The sequence below is a fragment of the Schistocerca americana genome, chromosome X (assembly GCF_021461395.2).
Source record: "Schistocerca americana isolate TAMUIC-IGC-003095 chromosome X, iqSchAmer2.1, whole genome shotgun sequence".
In the NCBI taxonomy this organism is placed as follows: Eukaryota; Metazoa; Arthropoda; class Insecta; order Orthoptera; family Acrididae; genus Schistocerca; species Schistocerca americana.
The window spans coordinates 802,583,049-802,608,362 of record NC_060130.1 but is presented as its reverse complement, the minus strand read 5'-3'; the positions used below and the strand labels follow the sequence as shown (position 1 = coordinate 802,608,362).

The following is a 25,314-nucleotide window of genomic DNA, read 5'->3' as shown; positions in this document are numbered from 1 at the left end:
TCTCAGTGAAAACATATATTATTTGACAGTGTGAAATCTCGAGGCTTTGCTGCTATTACCTGAACACATATTAGTCCCTACAGATCACTTACTCATACGTGCACACAAAAAGTATTGATACCAGCAATATTTGCATTTGGACAAATTGTAGATTCCGATATCAACATAACTTTAGCAGAATTTTTCTTGCTGGCAAATACACCATTGCCTTTGTATTGCCCAAGTACGCCATCAACTTTGTTTAAAAGTGTCCGAGATGTTATACTTCGATTAAAAGAACTTTCTTTTTGAAGTTTCAGGGAGTCAATTGGTAGGGGGCTAGGTACTACCCAATCACAGATGTTTCTTGAGCTTCACATGCTGGTTCTGCTAGCAAAACTGGCTGCATGGGTGAGAAGGGGGCCAGGTGAGGTAGGCCACAAGGAGGGTGGGGGAGGAGGGAGGAGGGGCAGACGTAGAGCCACATATGCATTGATGTTACTACAGATGCTATGGCCACCATCACTGTGTGGCTCTTTTTTTTTTTTTTTTTGTTTATGGTGCGAGCACAACTATCGGTTGCATGAGTACATGGCATGCTGCGTAAGAGCTGGCAGCTTCCCACCACTGATAACTGTCACTCACAAAGTTATTTTAATCTAAGGACAGCACACCACTATCAGAGCTTTGAATTAGTTGACTAATATTTCTGTGAGGACTATGAGCTGCAAATTCATTAGCCTCACCATCAATAATAAACTCAAGTATGCACTGCCAGCTTGACATGTGAGAGTGTTTGTATAACCATACCAATGCACAGAAAGACAAGTAATACACAATGCATATCTTGTACGAAATTAGTGTAGCAAATTATTTTAATATTACCAAACCATGTGTCTCCATTACAGATCACAGTAATAGTGTGAAGACTTAAAATAGTTTCTAACCGTTTCCATACATGCACAATGTCAGTTAGTGACTTTATTTTAAGTTTAAGTTGTCCTATTATGGAACGTGAACACACATATGGACTAGGAGCTGGTGGCGTTGCAGTGTGGAATCCCACGTTTCGCTACACCACTGAGCATGAAATACAGAATCTAGTATGTCAGATTATTGCCTCGAGGAGAGGAACATGGCCAATGAGATGTGACATTGTTTTCAGCTCTCAAGCAGAACTGAGGAGTCAGCATATTTGGTGGATTTGATTTATAGTATTTGTATGTGGTATGGATATCAACTGTTCCAAAGCATCGGCAAACTGAGGATCCCTCAAAAATGCTTCATTTTAGCTACAATTTGTTATAATAAAGTGATATATAATTACATATTGGTAGATAAAGGCTTCCTGTATGTGATGTTTTACATTATAATTTGTGTGCAATGTAAGTATACCATTTCACTGCTACAGCACAATGGTGCTCTATCAAATCATGTCATTTTGATACAACCTGTCACAGTTACATATCAAAATATAATGACAGTTGAGGATAGAGTCTTTACACAGTGTATCCCAGATATGGAGTCTTAGTTTCTTGTGGAAGTGGTACCTTTGTTGACAGCATTGCAAATTGTGAAGCAACAGGTAGCAAGTTTGCACCTACCTCCTTCCAAATTTCTTTTCCTCACCTGGACCTTTCTTATTAATTTAATAGAAGAATTACCTGTAGTAGTCACTGTTACTTATTTCAAGTAAGGTATTTGCTGCAGTTCTCATTGCAATGGCCATCAAATGGAATGTTTCCCCAGTGGTTAGAAATCTTAACATAACTGCTACTCTGTCAGAAAGTAAACACACATTACACTGGAAGTTTTTGCTATTATGAAACTTTGTGTAAGATATATCTATATATCTATCTACCACTTGGTTTTATGGACTGCCTTACATTTGTATCTTGTCAGTAAATATCTTTTTCAATGGTGGTGAGCAGCCTAGAAAAAATCTCTTCTTCCTTTCATATGGAGTTGCGAAACCAATCTCTATTTTGAAATCTATGTAGTGTAGTATGTTACTTCGGTGTGATGATAGTCAATGCAACACTGATAATATGGATAACATTTAAATTGAAACAACAATCAGCCACAAGTGTGGTTTGGAAAGGTTTATTTGAACCAAACCACGACCAGTTTCAGATTTCTTATAAATCTATCTTCACATGGTTGTTACAGACTCAATTGTTCTCTTGCTGGGCCCTCAATTTGTATATGTTATTGGTTTACAGCAGTGATATACGATTCTGTGTGAAGAACTCGTCCTGCATTTTTGTTATGAGTTTTAAAAATAAACACATTTATGGACATGCACCTTCAGATGTGGATTTGTAAGAAACCCGAAACTGGTCATGGTTTGCTTCAGATAAACCTTTCTACACCATTTCTGTGGCTAGTTGCTGTTTCAGTTATAAGGTTCATAGTATTACAGTCACAGTTCTAAAATTGTCAATTTTTGACAAATAGTGAGAATAATAAGGATATTATGTATGTGCAAATTAACATTAGACACTATATTTTAGCTATATTCAACTTAAAACAAAAAATGAGATGAAAATTCAATTGAGTTAACTAATAACTTCTAGTAGTATTTATGTCAGATCATTTACAGCATTATTCACTGTTCAAGTTATCGACAAGTCCAGAATTTTCTTCGGAATTTCCTCCACTTTTCAACAACAACCACCACTAGAGTTAACGCAGCTATTTTACACCTCCATTTTCATAAAGAAACCATGTGATTTCTGCACCAGATGCCACAGACTGCCACTGGAGAGTGCCGAGATCACAAGTCACACTGAGGAGCACATTCCATGCGATGTACCACGTCATTTCAGTGTGTGCAGCAAACACAACTGACACCACGTCTGATGGGCTTCACGGTGAGAGACGTGTCCTGTTTGACGACGCCTTTAGTAGATGATTGACTGATTTAACACCACTTTCTAGACCAACTTTAGTCAATGAGGTGCTGGTTCTGCTGCTGCCTCCACTCCTGCCATGCTTAAACTGTCAACCTATTTCAGTGAATGAAGTACCTCTCCTTCATTACAACAAAGCACTTTTCCACAACAGTTTACTGCACTTTAAATACAGCTTGAGCCTACGGGACTGGCCGGTCATACAGGGTTGGTTGGGATTAAGGAACTCTATTGCGAAGTAATTGGCCCTTGTTCAGCGGGTAGTCTGGCATCAGCCAGAAATTTGAGTGAATTGTGGTAGTATGATGGGAGTGGTAAAATCGAAGCATCAAAAGTAACACTGATGCCAGAGGTGAGAAATAATTGCATGAGAGAGAAAAGTCATGAGCTGGGCCAGCCATCAGGACACAGGGCATACGAGATCTCTCTAAGGCTCATCTGTGGTGAGAGGCACCTCACCAAAGACTGACACCCTTAACCAAATGCAAGGGTAAGACAATAACAGAACTACTACTCAGGTGGAGAGAAGATTCATAACAGTGAAAGCGAAAAGTCTAAAAATGTAGAACCAACAACAGTAAAACAGGATGAGAAAAATAATCACATGGGTAGGGTGTGGGTGCAGTTGTGTCCCCTGTGTCCCCTAGGGCTTTGCATGCAATGACGGAGATGTCCTGCCATTAATCATCCCACCATCGATCTGAAACAGTTACAGTGTTAAAGATGGGGATAGAGCCCCCTCTTTCAGACCCGAGGTACAATAAAAACCTGTTCAACTGTTCTTCCATCATCAGCTTGTATCCAGGATAAGGAATCATTAATGTCTCATATTCATCCTGAAAAAGTAAAATAGGGTGTGACAAGAAAAAGGACTCAGTGCATCTAAAAGTAATTAAAAAACAGACTAAAAGAGGGATGACCCTTACCACAACTGGTCCAACTGCACCCCAAAAGCATTTTAAGACATTAGATCTGAGACTAAAAACTACTTTATCGTAGGAAATGAAGAACCAGTTCAACTTTCTGTAAGTTGTCTGCTAACATTAGAGGCAAGGAGTCAGAAGGACCATATTTCGCAGAGAGAGCTAGGAGGAGGATGAGGCATTTTGCCAGGATGTAAGCTGTTGTATGTACAGCTTTGCAACCACAGCATGAGGGTGACTCGTTACACAAGATAAAACTAAATGTTAACCTATTATGACTGATGCAGAGGCAACATAAGATGATGGGTTCTTTCCAAGAGAAATGGAAGGAACAGTGTCATGCAGCCATAGCTTCCTCGATAGCAAAGAATGTACCCGAATTGGCAGCAGCCCTCCACATGATGTTCGTCCAGGACTGTTGGATAGTTTGTTTCTCTGATATCCACATAACTTGGGACACAGAGAAAGAAGTCAGCAGATAGTACATTTCATATCAGAGAGATGAGTACAAATATAAGATATCACAGGATGACAAGAGTAACATCAATCAGTAAACTGGAGACTCATTGAGTCACTACAAATTAAGCTGCAGGCAGGGGAGGTCTATTTAATAAAATGCTGTGCTCTGTCAATGGCTATCAGCTCCACCATGAAAACACTACATGTTCCTTGCAAAAAAAAAAAAAAAAAAAAAAAATGTTCCTGACTGGTATAAGATGTAAAAGCATATCCCATCATATGCATGGCTTTGGAGCTGTCTGTGTAAATCAACTGTAGCACCCTGATACTAAAAAAGGGCTGAGAGGAACAGATACCGAAAGGTCATGGGGCAACTGATACTTTAGCTCTTTAATATAAATCAATCCTAATTTGTGGCCAGGGTACTAACCAAGATGGAAGGGAGAACAGTCTAAGGGAGGTAGGTGGAGGACCCGGCGAAGAGTCTCAAGGCGCATTCTAACTGGAAAACCCAGCCGAAGGTGGTTGTCGGGAGGTCAACACCCCTTGTATGAAAAAAGGAATTTGATAAGTCCGACAATTAGGAAACCATCATATGGTGATAGTGGAAGTCAGCAAGAGTTGTTACTGGCAGGATGGAGGATTTTAAATCCTGCTTCAGCGAGAAGACCACCTATGGGACTAGTGAAAAAGGTGCCAATGGCCAGTCTTACTCCACAATGATCTACCGGGTCCCATAATTTCCAAACCAAAGGTGCTGCTGAGCCACAAACTGGGCAGCCATAGTCCAGTCATGATGAGATCAAGGCCTGGTAAATATGGAATTGGAGTAGAGTGATCAACATCCCAAGAGGTATGGGTGAGAAAGCAAAGAGAAAATATGGGGAGCAGCCAGGTCAGCTTCTTATCAAACAGGAGTCCCAAAAATCAAGTCCTAGCGAATCCCAAAATTCAAGAATCCAGCATAATTGTTGGGCTGCTGCCATTCAAAACAGTCTGCAGTGCATGTTGGTCAGGCTAGTCAGTTGTTAATTGTCGATGGACATTGCGTTTTTACATGGCTTAAGGATTGGGATGATGACAATATATTTCCACTTCGAATGGGAAACACCTTCTAGAAAAATACACCTAAGACTCTGAGGACCATCTGATCATGAATCAATTCAGGGCCTACAGCTGTATTGTGAGAAGTCAAGAGCTTGAAACAGTTCTTAGTCAGTGAACTGATCATTATAAAATTCAAAGTTACAGGGGTACGGGACAGGGGGTGTCTTCAACTTGTGGTCAAATGGGGGAAAAAAAAAATCCTTAAGTTGGATATGAAAGGGAGTGGTGATCTGAGTCACAGTCAAAGAAACTATCCTCTTTGAAAATCTGAAAGAATGAAAAAAGTACTAGTCAATCTAATCTTCCCTGCTGAGTGTGAATCATGTGAATCTAAATGAAAGCAGCATTTATGTGCTACTTTTATACAGTGCACTATTGAGACCAAAATTAAACATCTTTTTTTTTTTTTTTTTTTTTTTTTTTTTTTTTTTTTTTTTTTGATAAGACACATTTTATTTTTAAGATAAGTGCATTACTTTGCTCTACAGAATATAGATTCCTAAACAATGTATATCTAATAGGTATTTGCTCTACAGAATATGGATTCCTAAACAATGTATATCTAATAGGTATTTGCTCTACAGACTATAGATTCCTAAATAATGTATATCTAATAGGTACTTGCTCTACAGACTATAGATTCCTAAATAATGTATATCTAATAGGTAACTTCAATTAAGGAACAATTTCTTCTACACGGTAACTACAAATATGAATGAATACTATTACTCCCAATACTCCCACAAGTACATATTATTGGAACAATTTGCAATTGCAAGTAATATATCATGAAATCTCTTATCGAGGCGCATGTACAATGCAAGACCATTCCGCACTTCAGTCTGCACCTGTGAAGAGAAAATGATACAGAATTAAATTTCACAAACAGACAAAAACAGATGTCTCACCTACAATTACACTTTTACCCATCCAATTCAATCTCACTGCACAACTGCAAATACGAATTTCACTCTTCACAGAGACGCATGCCACAGAGTGTCTATGCCACCTAGTGACTCTGTCCACAAAATGTTTCACTTCTAAATACACTGGACTCTTTTACTACAAAGTATATGTATATAATGGTTACTCCGAGTTGTTACACTTGCCACCACTTAAACACCCAGGGATATGGAATGAATGCTACATCCATGAGCCGAAATATGGCACTTTGCGGCTAAAATATTAATGTTCATCCCAGGTGTTCAATGCACTGTAATTATACTACTACTTTTGTGTACAGTCAGGGTCCTTCACTTGAGGTGGCCAATACAACTGGCCGCCCCTCAGAATTTTAAGTCCTGCCGTATGCACAATCTAGCAACACTGTAGGGTGCGGAAGTGTACGGGAAAAGTGCCATCACTCTTCACGTGGTGTTAAATTGCTGTATTTGCTCCTGGCCTAGCGGAAAGCGTCAAATAATGTAGATATTAAGTACCGAGTTTGAGTCCACTCCATTCATTAGATTTTTAAATTGCATTTCAGTTGGCTGCTAAAGTTATCAGTCTGGTAATTTGCTTCACTTTATGACCCACCTATAACATTAAAAATTTCCAGAAACTATTCCGCTAAACACTTCTTGGCTGCATCAAGTTCAAAACGGTTTATGTTCTTGAGTTTCCTCGCCCTACAGCAGCCGCCGGCCACCAGCTGTAGCCATATGCCACCAGGTGAATGCAGCGCAGAGCTACGAGTGTATTTATCAACTGCAATTTCCTTATTTGAAGTTCTAGTATTTATTTTGCAATTATGTATTGAATTTTGCATACTTGAAATTTATGAACACTGTTGCAGAGTAGTGAAATAGACATGCAAGTGGAAAATAGGTCTAACATTTGCGATGTATTATTTGCTTTGGATTTAATACAGGGGTGCAGGCAGCAGAGGCACGTCAGAATCTTTGCGAGGCGACTGCCTTTATGAAAAGCGTGTCAGAAAAGGATTTTCTTCATTCAGGAAGTCTCGGTGGGAGACATGATGAACTGTAACCATTTAAGCATCATGCAGCATTTTCATTCAATAGGTAAGGTTTGAGAAGATGGGCATAGGAGTTGGGTTGTTTTGGGGGAGGAGACCAGACAGCAAGGTCATCGGTCTCATCGGATTAGGGAAGGATGTCAACCGTGCCCTTTCAAAGGAACCATCCCGGCATTTGCCTGGAGCGATCTAGGGAAATCACGGAAAACCTAAATCAGGATGGCCAGACGCGGGATTTGAACCGTCGTCCTCCCAAATGCGAGTCCAGCGTGTTAACCACTGCGCCACCTCGCTCGGTGGCATAGGAGTACTCCATGCTCTAGTTCAAAGCAGCAAAAATCAAAGCAGTGATTGTTACTGTAGTTTTGCTTGAATGTCGTCAGTTCATACACTGAACTTGTCTATGCAATATTGTTATAGTTGGAAAGTTATGATACCTTTATGTTAACTTTTTAAGAATAAATTAACAGCTCGGCTATAACAAGAGTCATATACTCAAGCAAAGATCAGTGTGAACATATTTTGAAACTGTTGGCGGAAAAAAGGTGGTGTGCACTAGCAGCTTTTTCCCAGGGGTGTGTCCATTACAGGTGGTATTTGTTGCCAACAGACACCTTCAGTTGCAATGTAAGAAAAAGACAGACAAAACTGCATTGGCGGTTCTTACCAATCAATAACATAGTCTCCTGATTTCAAAAACAAAACTATCCAGGAGATGTTTGGGAAATTCTCACGCACTTATTATTCGGATCATATGTTCTCAAATTTTTAACTTTGCCAGTCCTTATTGAAAAAAACCGTCAAGAAAATTTGTTTCCAGATGAAAATTCACTTCCAACCTGGTTTGATGACATTTTTAACTCAGAACCAGTAGTTTCCTACAGACGTGGAATTGGTAAACAATCTGATCACTATTTTAGACAATGTGGGAGTGTATATTATTGTTGATTGATTAATGTTTACTTTTGAGTCCAATAAATTAATGAAAAATGCTGTTATAGCATACACAGTACTAACACAAAGGAAATACAACTTATTATGAGAGCTTATGTCTCATAGACGTGGCTCTGAGGGTTGGAAGGAAAAAAAAGTACATACACACACACACACACACACACACACACACACACACACATTTTATATATATATATATATATCTGAGTTATACTGCCACTTCAGTAACTAGCTTTAGGGACTAGAGCATAATTACTTATTATACGTAAGTGCATCAGTTGCAAATTAAATACAATAAAGTAATAACTATAACAATTATTTCTCTTTTTCTGTCTTAAGCACACTGAATACTGAATTCATTCACCAGACCAGATTCACATTTTTGGAGCATTCCATTGGTTATACTGTAAACATTATGAGTAGGCAACACATCTTTTGACCATTACACACTTTGAAAATATTTTTCTTAAGAATGCTGTTACTGGCAGTATTTCCAAAAACAGAGGGACACAAATGAATAGATAACAATGCAGTATTGATTGCAAAGTGTGAATATCCACAGAAAGACTTCGTAATCTATCAATAGGGACAGGAAAAATTTGTTTAAATGATAACGCGATGAATAATGTGAATTTGATGGTTTTTAAGCAAATAACACGAATTCAGCAGTTTTTAAGGAAGTAACATGAATTCAGTGGTTTTTAAGGAAGTAATGCAAAATCTGTGGTTTTCAACAAAAGTTCTCGTAAGAAGTGTTGTAAAAGTAATTGTGTCAGTGACATATTCAATGTTGAAATGTTCTGTGTTCAACTATCGCACTAGTTTTTGCAGTCATGACGTCACTAGTGGCCTTTCGACTACTGACTTCCGCGAGCATGTACTAATGAACACTGTGTGAATTTCGATTATTTATTTCTTTTGTAGTGTATCTGCTGCAGTATGCCATTTCAAAGCAATGGTGCAACGAGAATCTATCACAGACACATCACCCTGCTCATCAAAAGGGTTAATAACGCAGCAACGATACTTGAGACAGTAGCTGAACGAGTAAGCCATAACGCAATGTATAGTTTCGAGATTCACGATACGAATGGATGTAGGTTTGTGTTCCACTGCACACTAATATATATTTTTTTCCATTGCAGCATCATCAACACAGTCTGGATCTTTTGTTATGTATCTAACACAAGTGTTTGGAAGGAGGTGGGTATGAACATGACCAACACCATTATCAAGCATTGAGCTTATGATTCAACCACTTTTTACAGTAAAAGTAAAGGAAAAAATCCAAAAGTGTAATACAAGTATGTTCTGCAATAAATGATGTTAACATTTCCGTCTGATTAGAGATTGAAGAATGAAATAAATATTTGGACATTTATTTCCGAATATGTGATGAGTTACGAATAGTTGGTGAGGCAGGTATCTTACAGGACACCATTAACTCCTGCGATGGAAACGAGCAGCTATAAAATTCATCTTTTTGGATTTCCAGCACACTGGATTAATAACAGGACAGCAACCTGTGTTAACCAGTTTGATGTAGAAAACAGCCAAAGTTGCAACATTCAGTTACTTTTGTTTAATTGAAGACTGATTTCATGTATCAGAATCCATTCTCAGATCATCCTAACAAAGAAAAAGGTGTACTATGTGATAGCATGCAAACAACGTTAATATTGTACAAGTTTGTGTTTAAGCCATTAATCAAGTTTACAGAGACCATTCATTGACAGGACAACTGTTTTGGATATACTCACTGCCAACCCTTGCGAATAAACAATATTGTGCGCAATACAAATAGCAATGAGGTATTCAAGGCTGAGAGCACATTTTTCTGCATGCATTAACTTATGAACACTTTAATTAATATCGATATGATTGTTTTCAAATTTCATTGAAATAAGGTTTGTTTAAGCAGTTACCAGACAGCTTGCTGCGCATGCGCAGTTGAAGTTTCGTAGAAGCAGTGCCTCTTCCTGCTTCTGGCTACTTGGAATTTGGCTGTTTGGTGCATAAACAGTGAGAGTAAGCAGCCAGAATCTACCCGGAAAAATTTTTCTGATGCTGTCGAGCTGCCAGATGTGCACATGCGCATAGCTGCCTGAGTTAGAGGGGGGGGTACACTTCACTTGACTTGTGCTTTGTTTGTGGCGTGTTTTTCAGTCGTTTGGAAGCTATTGCAGTTCCCGTGTTAGGATACTCATTTTTATCATCTGCCTTTTTTTCCCATTATATTCTTACTCTATAGACTCGGCTGCGAACACGTGTGTTCTGTGAAAATGCCGGAGCCTACAGTAACTGATAACGAAAGGATGTGAGAATTTGAAATTGATGGTTTATATGCTCCTTAAGTTAGCAGTGTTTTGTACCAAAGTTTCATGAGAGACCTATCTTTGTTAGCTTGTTGCCTTACTCTCCTTAAAAAAAACCTTTTCAAATGTTTTCTAGTTTTTACTTCTCTGATGTAAGGATGAACTATGCTTATTTTGTTTGAGGATGGATTTCTGTTTTGTCTGCTTTTACACCACTTGTCCAGATCTTGGTAAAAACAGCTGAAAATGCAGTACATAAATGAGCCTTACTGTCAGTTGTACATATGTGTAAAAAAGAGAGAGAGAGAGAGAGAGAGAGAGAGAGAGAGAGAGAGACTATGTTAAAATTAAGTATTTTTGTATTAAAAGACTATGTTATTGATAGGTTGCAGATACTTTATTGATGGCGCTTTTCACACTTGTAGTGCGTCTTCAGATCATTCTTGAGCCACAGAGGTGGTCTCCACAGCTCAAGAACAATATGAAGAAGTGCAAAACCTGTCATCAATAAAATATCTGCACTGTACTATTATTTTCATTATTACCTTTGGTATTTAAATAATTATTTGTGTCAAAATTTTTTGTTAATTTTTCTCTACACTTGTCTCATGTTTCATGTATGTTAGGAATAGTTCCATTTTCAACATGGCATTGAAAAATGGTTAAATATGACAAAAATAGATAACTGACAATAGAATAAGCTTGCCAGAAAATAACACCGACAAATAACACCGAAAAGTGAAAAAAACCGATTTTGGACATATAACAACTCCGATTTTTCCATGTCCCTATCTATGAATAACAAATTTCCATATCAAGTAGTCTACTGTGCACAGAAACCATACGCCATATCCTAAAATGCAATCTTGGAAATGAGTGGAGAAAATTAAACCAGTTAAGACGAATGGAGAAGCAGTTGTCATGAGAACGAAGTACAAAGAATACAGAACACCAACAGTAATGTCAAGAATAAGTCATCTTCAAGCAAAACTGTCATTCAGGTTACAAATACTGACAGAATAACAAAAATCATCTAATTTTATGATTACAATATTACCACTTCTGATGCTTTGTCAATAAAAGTGAAAAGCATCTACATAGACAAGCTATTTGACTTTTAGTATGCTCAAGACAGAGAGAACCCAAAATGACAACTGGTTCAACAAGCTGAGTGTCGCACTGAGATTCTATGCAACGTATGTGCTGACTGTTATTAATGTAGCCTTTGATGTTTTTATATTGACAGCACCACTAGTCTATCATAATATTCAGATTATAATTATTGAGTCAGAATGCAGTGGCGTAGATGGGCAGACAGTTGCAGAATTTGCCAAGACTATCCATATGTTGCTGATTCATAAATTCAAACTAACACTATGTCAAATTATAGCCCAGACTTAATTTCTGCCTGTGAAGGAACTGCTGAACAATGGGTGAATAACATCCAAACATCCACACCCCACGCACAACACAGACCCATTACATGCTCTATTCTTGTATCTTTCTGTCAACAAGTTAATGTCTTTTGCAGCAGGCTATCACATCATTGTTGAGGTGAGAAACAAGTATGGTCTACCACACCATTGTTCATACCCACACCAAAACACCAGTTATGGAAGCCTCTCAACTTCGGACAGTGAATGCAGATCTATACCTGCAGCATGATTCCTCGTCCCCAAAATATGGAAAGCAAAGAGCTTGCAATAGAAAAGCTCCATTCTCAGAGGTGTAAGAACGATCTTCACTTATAATTTGATCTGGTCATTTCCATACCAGGTTCGTTGGTTTAAAAGAAGGGGGAGGGGGTGGGGGGGGCACCAAACTGCGTGGTCATCGGTCCCTTGTTCCAAATAAAACAAAGCCTCAAGCGTGAGAATCAAACGTATGATACGTATAACACAGAACAGAAAGAAAGGAAACACCACAAGAAAGAAGGAAAGGCAACAAACACTAGAAGGAACAAAAGAGGACAAGAAAACAACAGAGAGAGATGCAAGAAACAGTTAGAAGAGAGGAAAACAAGAAAGCAGATTGTAGTGGCTAGCCGACCATGAAAATAAAAAGGAGAAGCCAACCACTCTGCAACACATTAAAATCTCTACCCTAAAGGCACTAGGGTGGAGGACACAGAGGGACAAAGGACATGCGGTAAAACTCAGATCGAATGATAAAACCCACCCTCACAGATAAAACGTAAAACAAAATCAGCTGAAGAGGCGTTGTCTGCTAAAATCAATGATAACAAGTCCGGCAACCGAAGATGAAGTTGCAGGGCAGCCAAAGAAGGACAGAGCAGAAGAATATGGGCCACTGTCAACCGGGCGCTGCACCAACACTGAGGCAGGTCTCCACAGCACAGAAGGTAGCCATGGGTCGCCCAAGCATGGCCAATGCGCAGCAGACAGAGAACCATGGAGTCCCTGCAAGAGGCCCTCATCGAGGACTTCCACACATTCATGGTCCCCTTACTGGCTAGCAGTTTGTTGTGTGTACTGAGACTTTGCCATTCCGTCTCCCAAAGCTGAAAAACATTGCGGCATAATAAAGAAACGCAGGTCAGTTGCGGGGAGGCTGATCTCCAAAAGCGGTTTCCGTGTAGCCTGTTTGGCCAGCCTGTTGACATTTCATTTCCTGGGATTCTGATGCGACGAGGGGTCCAGACAAACACCACTGAACGAATGGACCATTCCAGGGCATAGACAGTCTCCTGCATGGACACTACCAAAGGATGACGAGAGTAGCACTGGTCGATAGCTTTCAGGCTGCTCAAGGAGTCAGTACATAAAAGTAAGGACTCCCCAGGCCATGAACGAATATATTGAGTGCACGAGATATGGCCATCAGCTCTGTAGTGAATAGACTGCAGCCACCAGGTAAGGAATGCTGTTCAACATGGCCGCCGTGAACGTAGGCGAAGCCAATGCGACCATCACCCATCGAGCCATTGGTGTAAACCATTTCAGAGCCGCGGAACACGTCAAGAATCGAGCAGAAGTCAAAGAGGAGAGCCGCAGGGTTAATGGAGTCCTCAGGGCCTCATGAAGGGTCCAGGTGAAGCTTTGGCCTAGAACTACACCATGGAGGTGCATGTGAATCGACCTTGAGGAGAGGTGGTAAAGGCAAGGAGTCCAGTTCAGACAGAAGCGATCGCATGCGAACCGCAATCATTAGCCTTGACCTGGGCCGCCTATGCGGGAGGTGAACCGCCGTCGTTGGGAAAAGAAGACGGTACTTAGGAAGTTCAGGAGTGCTATGAATGTGCGCAGCATAACTGGCGAGCAGTTGTGCACGTCTGATCTCCAATGGAGGGACTCCAGCCTCCACCAGTACGCTGGTCACTGGACTCATCCTAAAAGCTCCTGTCACTAGACGAACTTCGCAGTGGTGCAACGGGTTGAGCAAACGCAACGCCAAGGGCACCGGCAAACCATAAATCACACTCCCATAGTCAAGGCGGGATTGAACAAGGGCTCTGTAGAGCTGCAGCAGTGTGGAGCGATCTGAACCCCATTTGGTTTTGCTGAGGCAGCAGAGGGCATTGAGATGCTGCCAAAATTTCTGTTTAAGCTGTCAAAGATGAGGAAGCCAAGTCAAACAAGTGTCAAAAACCAGACCTAAGAATTGATATGTCTCCATGACATAGGCGGGTGCCAGGTTGAGATTCATTGGGAGAGTCCTTAGAAAATGTAGTCCATCAACAAAGGAGGTGGCTTACAAAACACTCATTCGACCTATAATTGAGTATTGTTCATCAGTGTTGGATCCGTACCAGGTCGGGTTGACAGAGGAGATAGAGAAGATACAAAGAAGAGTGGCGCGTTTCATCACAGGATTATTTGGTAAGCGTGATAGCGTTACGGAGATGTTTAGCAAACTCAAGCAACAGACTCTGCAAGAGAGGCGCTCTGCATCACGGTGTAGCTTGCTGTCCAGGTTTCGAGAGGGTGCGTTTCTGGATGAGGTATCGAATATATTGCTTCCCCCTACTTATACCTCCCAAGAAGATCACAAATGTAAAATAAGAGAGAGATTCGAGCATGCACAGAGGCTTTCTGGCAGTCGTTCTTCCCGTGAACCATAAGCGACTGGAACAGGAAATGGAGGTAACGACAGTGGCATGTAAAGTACCCTCCGCCACACACTGTTGGGTGACTTGCGGAGAATAAATGTAGATGTAGATTATGGTAAAGTGCTGATTCTTGATGAACTGTACAACGCTGACGGAAATGCATGACACACGTCTTCACAGCTGAAAACTGGAAGCCATGAGCTATAGTCCATGACTGCGCCTTATGGATGGCTCCCTGTATGTGACGCTCATCAACACCAGTACTGGTGGAACAGTATGAAATGCAGAAGTCGTCTGCATACAGAGAGGGTGAGATGGATGGCCCTACAGCTGTTGCTAGACTGTTAATGGCCACTAAAAATAGAGACACGCTCAATACAGTCTCTGCGGGACCCCATTCTCCTGGATATGGGTGGGACTATGGGAGGCACCAACTTGGACATGGAAAGGACGGACTGACAGAAAATTTTGGAGAAAAATCTGAAGCGGGCCTCGGAGACCCCAATCATATAATGTGGCAAGGATATGGTGTCACCAGGTGGTGTCACATGCTTTTCGTAAATCAAAAAAGATGGCAACCAGGCGTTGGCACCTGGAAAGGCTGTTTCGATGGCAGACTCGAGGGACACAAGATTATCAGTGGTAAGGCAACCCTGGCAAAGCCACCCAGACATGGAGCCAGTAGGCCACGTGACTCCAGGACCAAACACAATCGCGAACATACCATATGTTCCAGTAGCTTGCAAAGAACATTGGTGAGGCTGAGGGGCCGATAGCTATCCACATCAAGCAGGTTTTTACCAGGTTTAAGCACCGGAATGACGGTGCTCTCCTGCCACTGCGATGGAAAGATGCCATCGCACCAGAGCCGATTGAAGATGACGAGGAGATGTCGCTTGTAGTCAGATGAGAGATGTTTAATCATCTGACTGTGGATCCGATCTGGCCCAGGAGCTTTGTCAGGGCAGTGTGCAAGGACACTGAGGAGCTCCCACTCTGTAAATGGGGCGTTATAGAGTTCACTGTGGCATGTAGCAAACGAGAGGACTTTCCTTTCCATCCACCGTTTGAGGGTGCGAAAGGCTGGGGGGTTAGTTCTCCGATGCACAGGCTCGAGCGTAGTGCTCAATAAAGTGCTCAGCAATTGTCTTTGCGTCGGTAGATAACATGCCATTTATGTGAACACCAGGAGCACCTGTTGTGGTCTGGCACCCAAAAACTCGTTAGATCTTTGCCCAGATTTGGGAAGGTGATATATGGCACCCAACGGTCGACACATATCTCTCCAAACACTCCTGCTTCCGTCTTTTAATAAGCTGGCGAACGTGGGCACAGAGCCGTTTAAAGGCTATGAGGTGCTCCAGCGAAGGGTGCCGCTTATGCCGCTGTAGAACCCATCAGCACTTCTTAATTGCCACAGCGACTTCCGGCAACCACCAAAGGACCACCTTCTGCCTGGGGCACCCGATAGAGCGAGGGATCGCGTTTTCCACCAGAGTAATGATTGTTGTGGTCGCCTGCTCGTTACTGTGTGGGGGAGAGTCAACAGTGACTGCAGAAGTGAAAGTTTCTCAGTCTGCCTTGGTTAAAGTCCATGTGGGCAGCCGTCCGTGGGCCTGATGCCGGGGCTGTGACAGGAAGATGGGGAAGTGGTCACTACCATACAGGTCATCGTGTGCTCTCCAGTGAATAGATGGGAGAAGTCTTGGGCTGTGAATGGATAAATAAATGGCTGCGTAACTACCACGAGCCACACTGAAATGTGTGGCGGCCCCAGTATTTAAGAGGCAGAGGTCGAATTGAGACAGTTTTGACATCTCTGCCTCGGCCAGTAAGCACGGTGCCACCCCACAAGGGGTTAGGGGCATTAAAATCTCCCAAAAGGAGGAAAGGTTTAGGGAGTTGATCAATCAGTGCAGCTAATACATGCAGGGGTAGTGCACCATCTGGAGGAAGATATACATTGCAGACAGTTATTTCCTGCATCGTCCTTATTCTGACAGCCAAAGATTTAAGAGGGGTTTGAAGGGGCACAGGTTCACTACAGACCGAGTTTATGACATAAATGCAAACTCCACCCGACACACTATTATAGTCACTACAGTTCCTGGAATATCCCTTATAGCCGCGGAGTGCAGGGGTCCACATTGCCGGGAACCAAGTCTCCTGGAGGGCGACGCAGAAAGCAGGTGTAAAGCTTAACAGTTGTCGTAGCTCAGTCATGCGGTGGGAAAAAACGCCGCAATTCCACTGGATGATGACATCATTGTGAGACTCAGAAGGCATGGAACATTCAATGAAGCAGTTTATGCTTCAGAGTCACCTGCTGCCACCGACTTATTGCCTGAGCAGTCAATATCCATTCCGTCTGAGGCTCCGGTGGGATCTAGGTCCTCACCGGACGCCAGAACCTCTACCTAATCCTCAGACGCAAAGCTTGTAGGTAGCGGTGGTTTGGGTACCACCGCAGTGCCTTGGCTCTTGGGGGTCTTTTTGCTTTCTCTCGCTGCCCCCTTAGGTTTGTCCCACTGGGAGGGCTTCACTGATTCGGTCTCAGGAACTGAGGAGGACCATGAAGCCGTACGACCAGCTACCTGTGGTTGCTTCAACCACTGGCAGGTGTCAGCTGTGCCACTGGTAAGAACCTGGGAAGGGAGTGACCCAAGGGACCCCTTCCTAGCGAGAGGAGCTGAAGAAGTTGTTCGCTTCTCCGGCTTAGAAATGGGGACGGATGTCCCTGATGGTTGGGGGGTGTTTCTCCCAAAGCAGGTGGTGCAAGAGCAACAGGGAGGGTAGTGCCTTTCACGGTGAAGGGGACAGGTGTAGTCTTACGGCTCGGAGAGCCGACTGGAATTCGCTGAACTAATAGGGCTGTCACTGTTGTTGTAGCGGCGTCCTAGGAGGAAGTTATTCACACAGGATTGAGTCATTCAAATTTTCTCTTAGCCTCAGTGTAGGTCAGTCGGTCCAGGGTCTTGTACGCCATGATTTTTCTTTCTTTCTGTAAGATCCTGCAGTCTGGCGAGCAAGGGGAATGATGCTCTTCGCAGTTAACACGGGTAGGAGGTGGGGCATATGGAGCATTTGGATGCGAAGGACGTCCACACTCTTGAAACTTGACGCTGGAAGTACACCGGGAAGACATATGGCCAAACTTCCGGCATTTAAAACACTGCATTAGGGGAGGGATATATGGCTCTACATCACAGCAGTAGACCATCACCTTGACCTTTTTGGGTAATGTGTCACGCTCGAAGGGCAAGATGAAGTCACCAGTGGCAATCTGAATATCCCTCGGACCCTGATGGACGCGTCAGATGACGTGAACACCTCGTCGGTCTAAATTGGTGCGCAGCTCATTGTCAGACTGCAAAAGAAGATCCCTGTGGAAAATGAGACCCTGAACCATATTCAAGCTCTTATGGGGTGTGACGGAAACAGAAACATTCCCCAGCTTGTCGCAAGCAAGTAGTGCCCGTAACTGGGCAGAGGATGCTGTTTTGATCAAGACTGACCCAGAGTGCATTTTGGACAAGCCCTCCATCTCTTCAAACTTGTCCACTAAATTCTCAACAAAAAACTGAGGCTTTATCGACATGAACTATTCCCCATTAGCCCTCGAACAGACAAGGTACCACGGTGAATAAGCTCAACTGCTATCCTCAGCCTGGTGTTCCTCCCATGGTGTGGCCAGGGAGGGTAATGATTTGGGGTCATACTTTTGCGCATTGAATTGAGCCCTGGAACAGTTAGAGACTGGTGGTGGTGGTTGGCCACCAGCAAGAGATTATGTACCATGCTTCATTGCATGTCATCCGCCCTGATGCCACCCACTCCTACCAAGGGCTCTCCCCACAGGCGCCACCCAGCCTCAGCAAAGGCCACCTGGCAGGATGACCATTGCCGGGAGTCCCGACGCCCCAGGGTGGCGGGCATCTACTCCTTGGCATACATGGGGAGTTAACGGCACAGGCATCAGCAGAGCAATCCCTGTGTTGTCAGGGGGCTACAACCAACAGGGAACATTGCAGCCCCACCACAACAGACTGGCTACCGTGCTGGATATCAGGTGCAAGGAAGTCCATGACATCGTCGGCGCACAAAGCGACACTGTATAGTGCATGGTGGAAAACACATCAAGGAATGTATCCTCGCCCAAGAGATTGAGAATGAGTGGGACTGCAATGGGACGATGAGAAAGTGGGCTAAAGATCTCAAGGCACAATGGACACGATGCACCATTTAAGGCACCCTTCCCCAATTGGCTTGCTCTCCGTAAAAATTTTGAAATATGGAGGTCAAGCCCCACAGGGGACCATCACATAAATGCTGAAATGTGTGAGACCCCTTTTAGTCGCCTCTTACGACAGGCAGAAATCCCTCGGGTCTATTATTACCCCCGGACCTGCAGGGGGATCCATACCTCAAATTTATACACTTACTCTTGTCCATCGTCCCTGAAAGTTTGTATCATCATCATAGAATCATCCTGCAGGTATAAATCTCATTGCCACAAGTTATGAGACATTCACAGTGGGTGTGCTGGGCGGAGGGAAGGAGCGAGCATGAGCAATAGTGTGGTTGACCATACCACCTGTTTCTCACCTCAGCAACAGGGTGACAGCCTGCTGCAAAAGAAATAAAACGTTAGCATAAAGATGCGGGCATAGGGCTGTGATTAATTTTTTTATAATGGGTCTGTGTTGTGTGGGTCGCAGGGATGTTGATGCTATTCATTCAATGTTGTGCAGTTATTTCACTGGAAAAACAAAATTTAGGTTACAATCTGGCGCAGTTTTAGCTTGGCGTTACAAATCATCAACATACGGATAGTCTCTGCAATTTCTAGAACCTTCTGCCCATCTGTGTCATTCCATTACAACTCAGTAATTCTCATATGAATTTTGTGGCAGCCTAGAGGCATAGTTCATATGAAATGTTTGAGCTAAATTAACAGCATTCTGCACAGGTGCTGCATATAATCTCAGCACCCTGCCCAGCTTGGTGATTCTGTTGCTATTTTGGGTTCTCTCTGTTTTAGGCATACTGCACACCGAAAAGCTCTTCAACACAGGCACTTTTCAATTTTATTGACAATGCATCAGCAGCAGATATATTGTACTCATAACAAGTTTTTGATACTTGTCATTCTTTCACTATTTATAGATTGAGTAAAAGTTTTGACAGACTATGACTTATTCTAGACATTACAGTCAGCATTTTATTTTGTTTGTTTCACACACTGGTAAGAACTGCTTCTCCTTGTGTGTTAGCAACAGCTCGACTCGATAGTGGACTAGCGGACTGCATACATTAGGTAGCTTCATTTTCAACAGATTTTCGAGGCCACATTTTCTGTTTCCTGCACAGCAGCCTTTCTTGATTTGTAACTTTATGTTGTTCATGGCTTTACAAAGTCTCCTGTGGATGTGCATGCATTGGAATTGGTTCTTTGTTGTTGTCTCTTTATTAGTGTGGTTCTATTTTGGGGATAGTGCCAATGACAGCAAAATCAAGAAACATGTTTTCTGAGTATATAATAATAACAAAGATGCTCTGCCAACTCATAATGTTTACAATATAACCATTGGAGATGCGCAAAAATGTGAATAGCTTCTGGTGAACGATGTTTTCAGTTTTCAGTAGGTTTAAGACAAACAAACATAGATAATTATGACAATTATTGTTTTATGAGATTTAGTTTGCAGTCAGTGCACCTGATTATTATTAGTAACTATGCCCAAGTCTGTAAACCTAGCTACTGAAATGTGAAGAAGACACTTTGACATATCCTTTGGGTATTCCAGCATTCAGCAGCTGCCGCCTTCGAGACCCAGCCTACTCCACGAATACACTGACTTTTATTCTTTCTGCTAGCAGTATAACTGAATCTTGGCAACAACACAGGCTATGTTTAACAAATCTGTGACCGATGAGTTACTTCCTGGTTAGCACATAATTACCCAGCTAACTTCACTTAATATATTCTTACAGTTTCCATTGAATAAGCTCAGTGATTTTCACAAAAGGTGTGAAATAAGATTATTAATTAATGATTTCAAGTCCAGGAAAGTTGTTCCATGCAAAATTGCAACTGTTTCATCTTTTATATTGCAATTTCTCTGTCCACTGGGATAACAAGGGAGAGGGAAATAATGTAATTTTTCACTAGCTCTGAAGGAATATGGTCGCCTGTAAAATGAAGGCTGCTTTTGCCTTCTGGTTCCAGTCTCACTGAAGACCAGATTTTTGGCCATTTTGTGGCAGAGCTACAAGCAGCCGGATCGAAAATCAATAACGGACTGTTACATCTTTTGTTTATGAAATGCCACATTTTCATACTACTTGAGAATGACCCAGGACAGCAAGTATACATAGACCTCTTTGAAGTTAAGAGTGAGTAGTATCTTACAAACTCGTGCCAATATAGGCACATTCTAGTTACAGAAGCCTTTAGTTCTATTAAGATAGACTTTCGTCATAAGGTTATTGTGGTATGCTGTACGTCATCTGTATTAACACGGTGCATATTTTAATAGTGATTTCCATTGGTTTGTTGAACACAACAGGAAACATCAGAGAGAGAGAGAGAGAGAGAGAGAGAGAGAGAGAGAGAGAGAGAGAGAGAGAGAGATCAATCAACAACAATATACTGTCTCACATTATCTCAGTCTGACTGTGCTTGGGTACTTTACTGATTCCATGGCTGTAGAAACTTATTGGATCTGAGTTAAAGAGGTCATCTAACCACACTGGAAGTACATTTTCACCCAGAAACGAATTTTCTTGGCAGTCTGTCATTTAGGAGTAGTAAAGGTAAACATTTGTGGGCATAAGATCAGAATAATAAGTGTGTGACAGATGGCTTTTTCTTTTTCTTTTTTTTTTCCTTTTAAGAAAAAAAAAAAAAAACACCGGATAGTTTTGTGTGTGAAATCAGCAGTGTGTGTTACCCTGCAGTAGCAACACATGATGGACACACCGATGGGGAAGGGTTAGTAGTGCACAACACCATTTCTGAGCCACCAGATGCAAAATATTATGTTCTCATTGCCCTTTGCTCAAGTTTATGTCTTTTCTTGGGGGTCCAGCCATTAATTTCTTCTTAAGAAGTTAACATAAAGGCACTGTGACTCATCACCAGCAACAATATAGCAGAGGACTGCACCATGAGCAAACTGATGATGTTCAAACAAAAATGCAGTAACAGTCACCCCTTTGATTTTTGTTGCTTTGAATTGGAGGATGCAGTACTACACCCGACTTCTGAACCTTGTCTATTAAATGCAAATGTCACACAAAGCTTAAACGGTCACAGTTCATCATGTGTCTGCTATTGATATTTCCTGAATGTGGAAATTATTCATTCCAGAACAATTTTTTGTGAAACAAGAAAATAAGAAAATCCTGTTCTGATGTCTTTTGTTCAAAAGCACTTGCCCCACACAAAATACAAAGGTTCAGAGCTGCCCCTACTGCCTTCTGTTAAACCTAAAGTGAAGAATATGTCACTAATGTGAGACATTTTACCATTTTCAACTATTTTACAACACTTTAACAATGTTTGTAAGTTTCAAGTACAAAAAGTCCCATTCATAACTGCAAGATGAATACTACAACTGCAAATAAGAAAATGACAGTTGATAAACACACTGATAGAGCCATGCTGCTGTCGCCTGGCTGGATGGCATGTGACACCAAGTTATGTGGGGTTGGCAGCTGCTGTAGCATGAGGGAACTCTCAAGTGCAGCCATAACCTGTTTTGTGGGATTGTTTCTGGAGGTTTTTGCTATTATAGATGGGTTATAAAGGGAAGCAAATTATCTTTCAGGTTCCATTAGACTCTGATAACTTTAGCAGTCAACTAAAATGCAATTTAAAAATATAGAGAATGGAGTAGACTAACTCTAGACTTTAAACCTACACTGTGCGAGGCTTATCACTACATCACGATCAGATACAGCAATGTAACAACTTGTTAACAGTGACAGGACGTCCTCCATACATTTCCACATCCTACAGTGTTGCCAGATCGTGCATACAACCAGACAGAATGCTAAGGGGTGGCCAGTTATATTGGCAGTGAAGAACTCTGACTTAGCCTCTTCGGCAGGCGGTGGCTGCATTTTATGTCATGTCAAAGACTGTACATTAAAATGGTCCAAAAACTCTTAGAGTTCTTGAGATGGTCGTCCTGAAGCAATGAAAGATATCTTGAGCATGCAGTATTCCTGTACTCATCTTAAATGAACAATTGAGCAGTTAGAGAAAGAAAGAAAGAGAGAAAGAGAGAGAGAGAGAGAGAGAGAGAGAGAGAGAGAGAGAGAGAGAGAATGGCAAGGCCTAAAAGTTAAATTTAAGTTCAATACTATCGATCCACCCATCAACGGCTTAATTTCTCGCTATATTGTGAGTGGTTACATTCACTCTTTCAGTTGTTTTTATTCAACTTGACACATTCGAGTATTGCATAAATATGGTGAATATCCAGAAGTCGTCGCAAATTCATTGCGAGTATTTTACTTTAAATGAAACTAGTACTTATGTCCCAATTAGATATTCTTGATTTATATGGACCATAAAAAAAGGGAATAAAATGAACCTAACCACTTAATCCACCATGTTTAAGAAAAACAGGTTCTAAGTTCATACTGACAAGAACAAAAAAGTATGATTTTTAATGGCTTTCCTTATACTAATTGTCAGCGCTAAATCTTCATTAAGTCTTAATTATGTGACAATGTGACTGCAATTTGACATCCAACAAATTTTTTAGAAGTACAAAGTCTACAAGGTCAGCACTGGCAGGGTGACATCACATCCTGCTAACTTCATTTGGTACTCCAACTGTTCTCTGGGTTGGTTCACAGACTTGAATATGAAGTGAGATGGACTGTTGATGTGACACTGCAGCAGTGATTTGGGCATCACAAGATAGTATTGGCAATGGCAGTTCATCATAAATTAACACTGACGTAAACTATAAAGTATCAGTGAAAAGGTGGACAACAGCCTATGAAATGCAAAACTACATTAAAGGAACAAATGGGAAAAAGGAGAATGGATAGAAGAAGAAGAAGAACAAGAAGAAGAAGAAGAAGAAGAATTGTGTTTGAAAATTTCACCAACGAACAGTACAGAAAATACTATAAATGACCAAAAACAGACAGAGAAAATTATGCTAGGTTAAAATAGAAGTTTAAAATAAAAACAGTTTCAAAAATGAAAGGGGGAAGGTTCAGATGAATGCTAAATTAAAATGGGAGAGGTATGTCAAGAATTTGCTACTGAAAAGGGATCTGGCCATCATAGTGCAGGATTTTTCAGGTGCAGAGATTAAACAAATAAATTAGCTATTAAAACAGGATGGCATGAGGGGAGTTTCTGAAACTTCACATTTATTTGTGTTTGGAGGCATTGGTAATTATTTTCTGACAAATTTTATGATTTTTCTCTCCAGATCTTTTCTGTATTTGACACATTACTGGCAAAGAGCATCATCAGTGAGCGCATTACTTTTAACAATGAAGTTTATTTGTCGAAGGCTTGGATAAATTCTTAAACACTCAACCTCTTATGACTAATCATTATCAGTAGTTTATAATGGTTCTCAGCTTATGGCTGAAAATGCTGTGTGACAATGTTTTCATGGGCTGCTACTAGTCCCTAGATGAGGAAGAAATGTCTTCTCATACTGACTGAGCCACTCCTTGCTGCTGTCATGAAATTCATCAGTCATTAACCTGAGTGCTTTTCATCTGGAAGATAATGGTTCAACGTCCTGTTGCCAATGAGGCCATTAGGCAAGGAGCTCAAGCTCAGCTAGGACAATAATGGAAATGGAAGGGTGGATGGGTGGGGGGGGGGGTGGATGGAGGGAGATGTTTTCATTTATTTAATGAGTATATACACGGAACTGTATTTCACATTCTAGGGCAACAAGGCAATTCAACTGTCCACGTTGAACACTGAAAGTGTCAACTTTAACTGTCTTGATGTAGGAGCCTACTGCTGATAGTAAGCAAACCTACAAAGGGTATCACAAACCTTTACAGTCAAAATTATAAGAATGGTAGTGGATTCTAGATGGAGTAATTTGAGAAATTTAACCAATGGTTATAAATGAATGTTTCAGGCAGTACGAAATCTGGAACGAGCAATGCATAACAGGCATATGTTTGTAAGAAGCTTATGATTCATAGATCCATAACAAACAATTATCCACCACACTGGCACTGGTCTGCTACATTAACACGCAATAGACATATGCTTGTGATAACACCATGCCGTAATCAACTATTGTTAACAGCTAGTGACTGATAGTCGAAAATGGAGCATTACTCACTACAAGAATTGGATGTCTCTATAGGCCCCCTGGCTCAGCAGCTGTTGTGGCTGAGCACCTGAAGGATAATTTGGAAAAAATTTAGAACAGATTTCCCCACCATGTTATAGTTCTGGGTGGAGATTTTAGTTTTCCGGATAAAGACTGGGAGACTCAAACGTTAATAACGGGTGTCGGGGACAAAGAATCCAGTGAAATTTTTTTAAGTGCTTTATCTGAAAACTACCTTGAGCAGTTAAACAGAGAGCCGACTCGTGGCGATAACATATTAG

The 25,314-nt window shown here is 41.5% G+C and overlaps 1 protein-coding gene and 1 long non-coding RNA gene across 4 annotated transcripts in view; one reads left to right on the top strand and one right to left on the bottom strand.

Annotated features, from left to right (window-relative positions):
• Nucleotides 1-2,625: 2,625 nt before the first annotated feature.
• Nucleotides 2,626-9,646, top strand: LOC124555043. Its single transcript, XR_006968511.1, has 3 exons — nucleotides 2,626-2,852; nucleotides 9,237-9,359; nucleotides 9,458-9,646. It is a non-coding gene; the product is annotated as an uncharacterized LOC124555043 (long non-coding RNA).
• LOC124555042 overlaps nucleotides 5,840-25,314 on the bottom strand; it is a 126,579-nt gene continuing 107,104 nt past the window's right edge. For 2 of the 3 annotated variants that reach the window (XM_047128811.1, XM_047128813.1), the window contains exon 10: nucleotides 5,840-6,228. In XM_047128811.1, the coding sequence (XP_046984767.1) occupies nucleotides 6,106-6,228 (123 nt within the window). In that variant the 3' untranslated portion in view covers nucleotides 5,840-6,105. The remainder of the gene's footprint in view (nucleotides 6,229-25,314) is intronic. The other variant, XM_047128812.1, reaches the window with a different exon arrangement.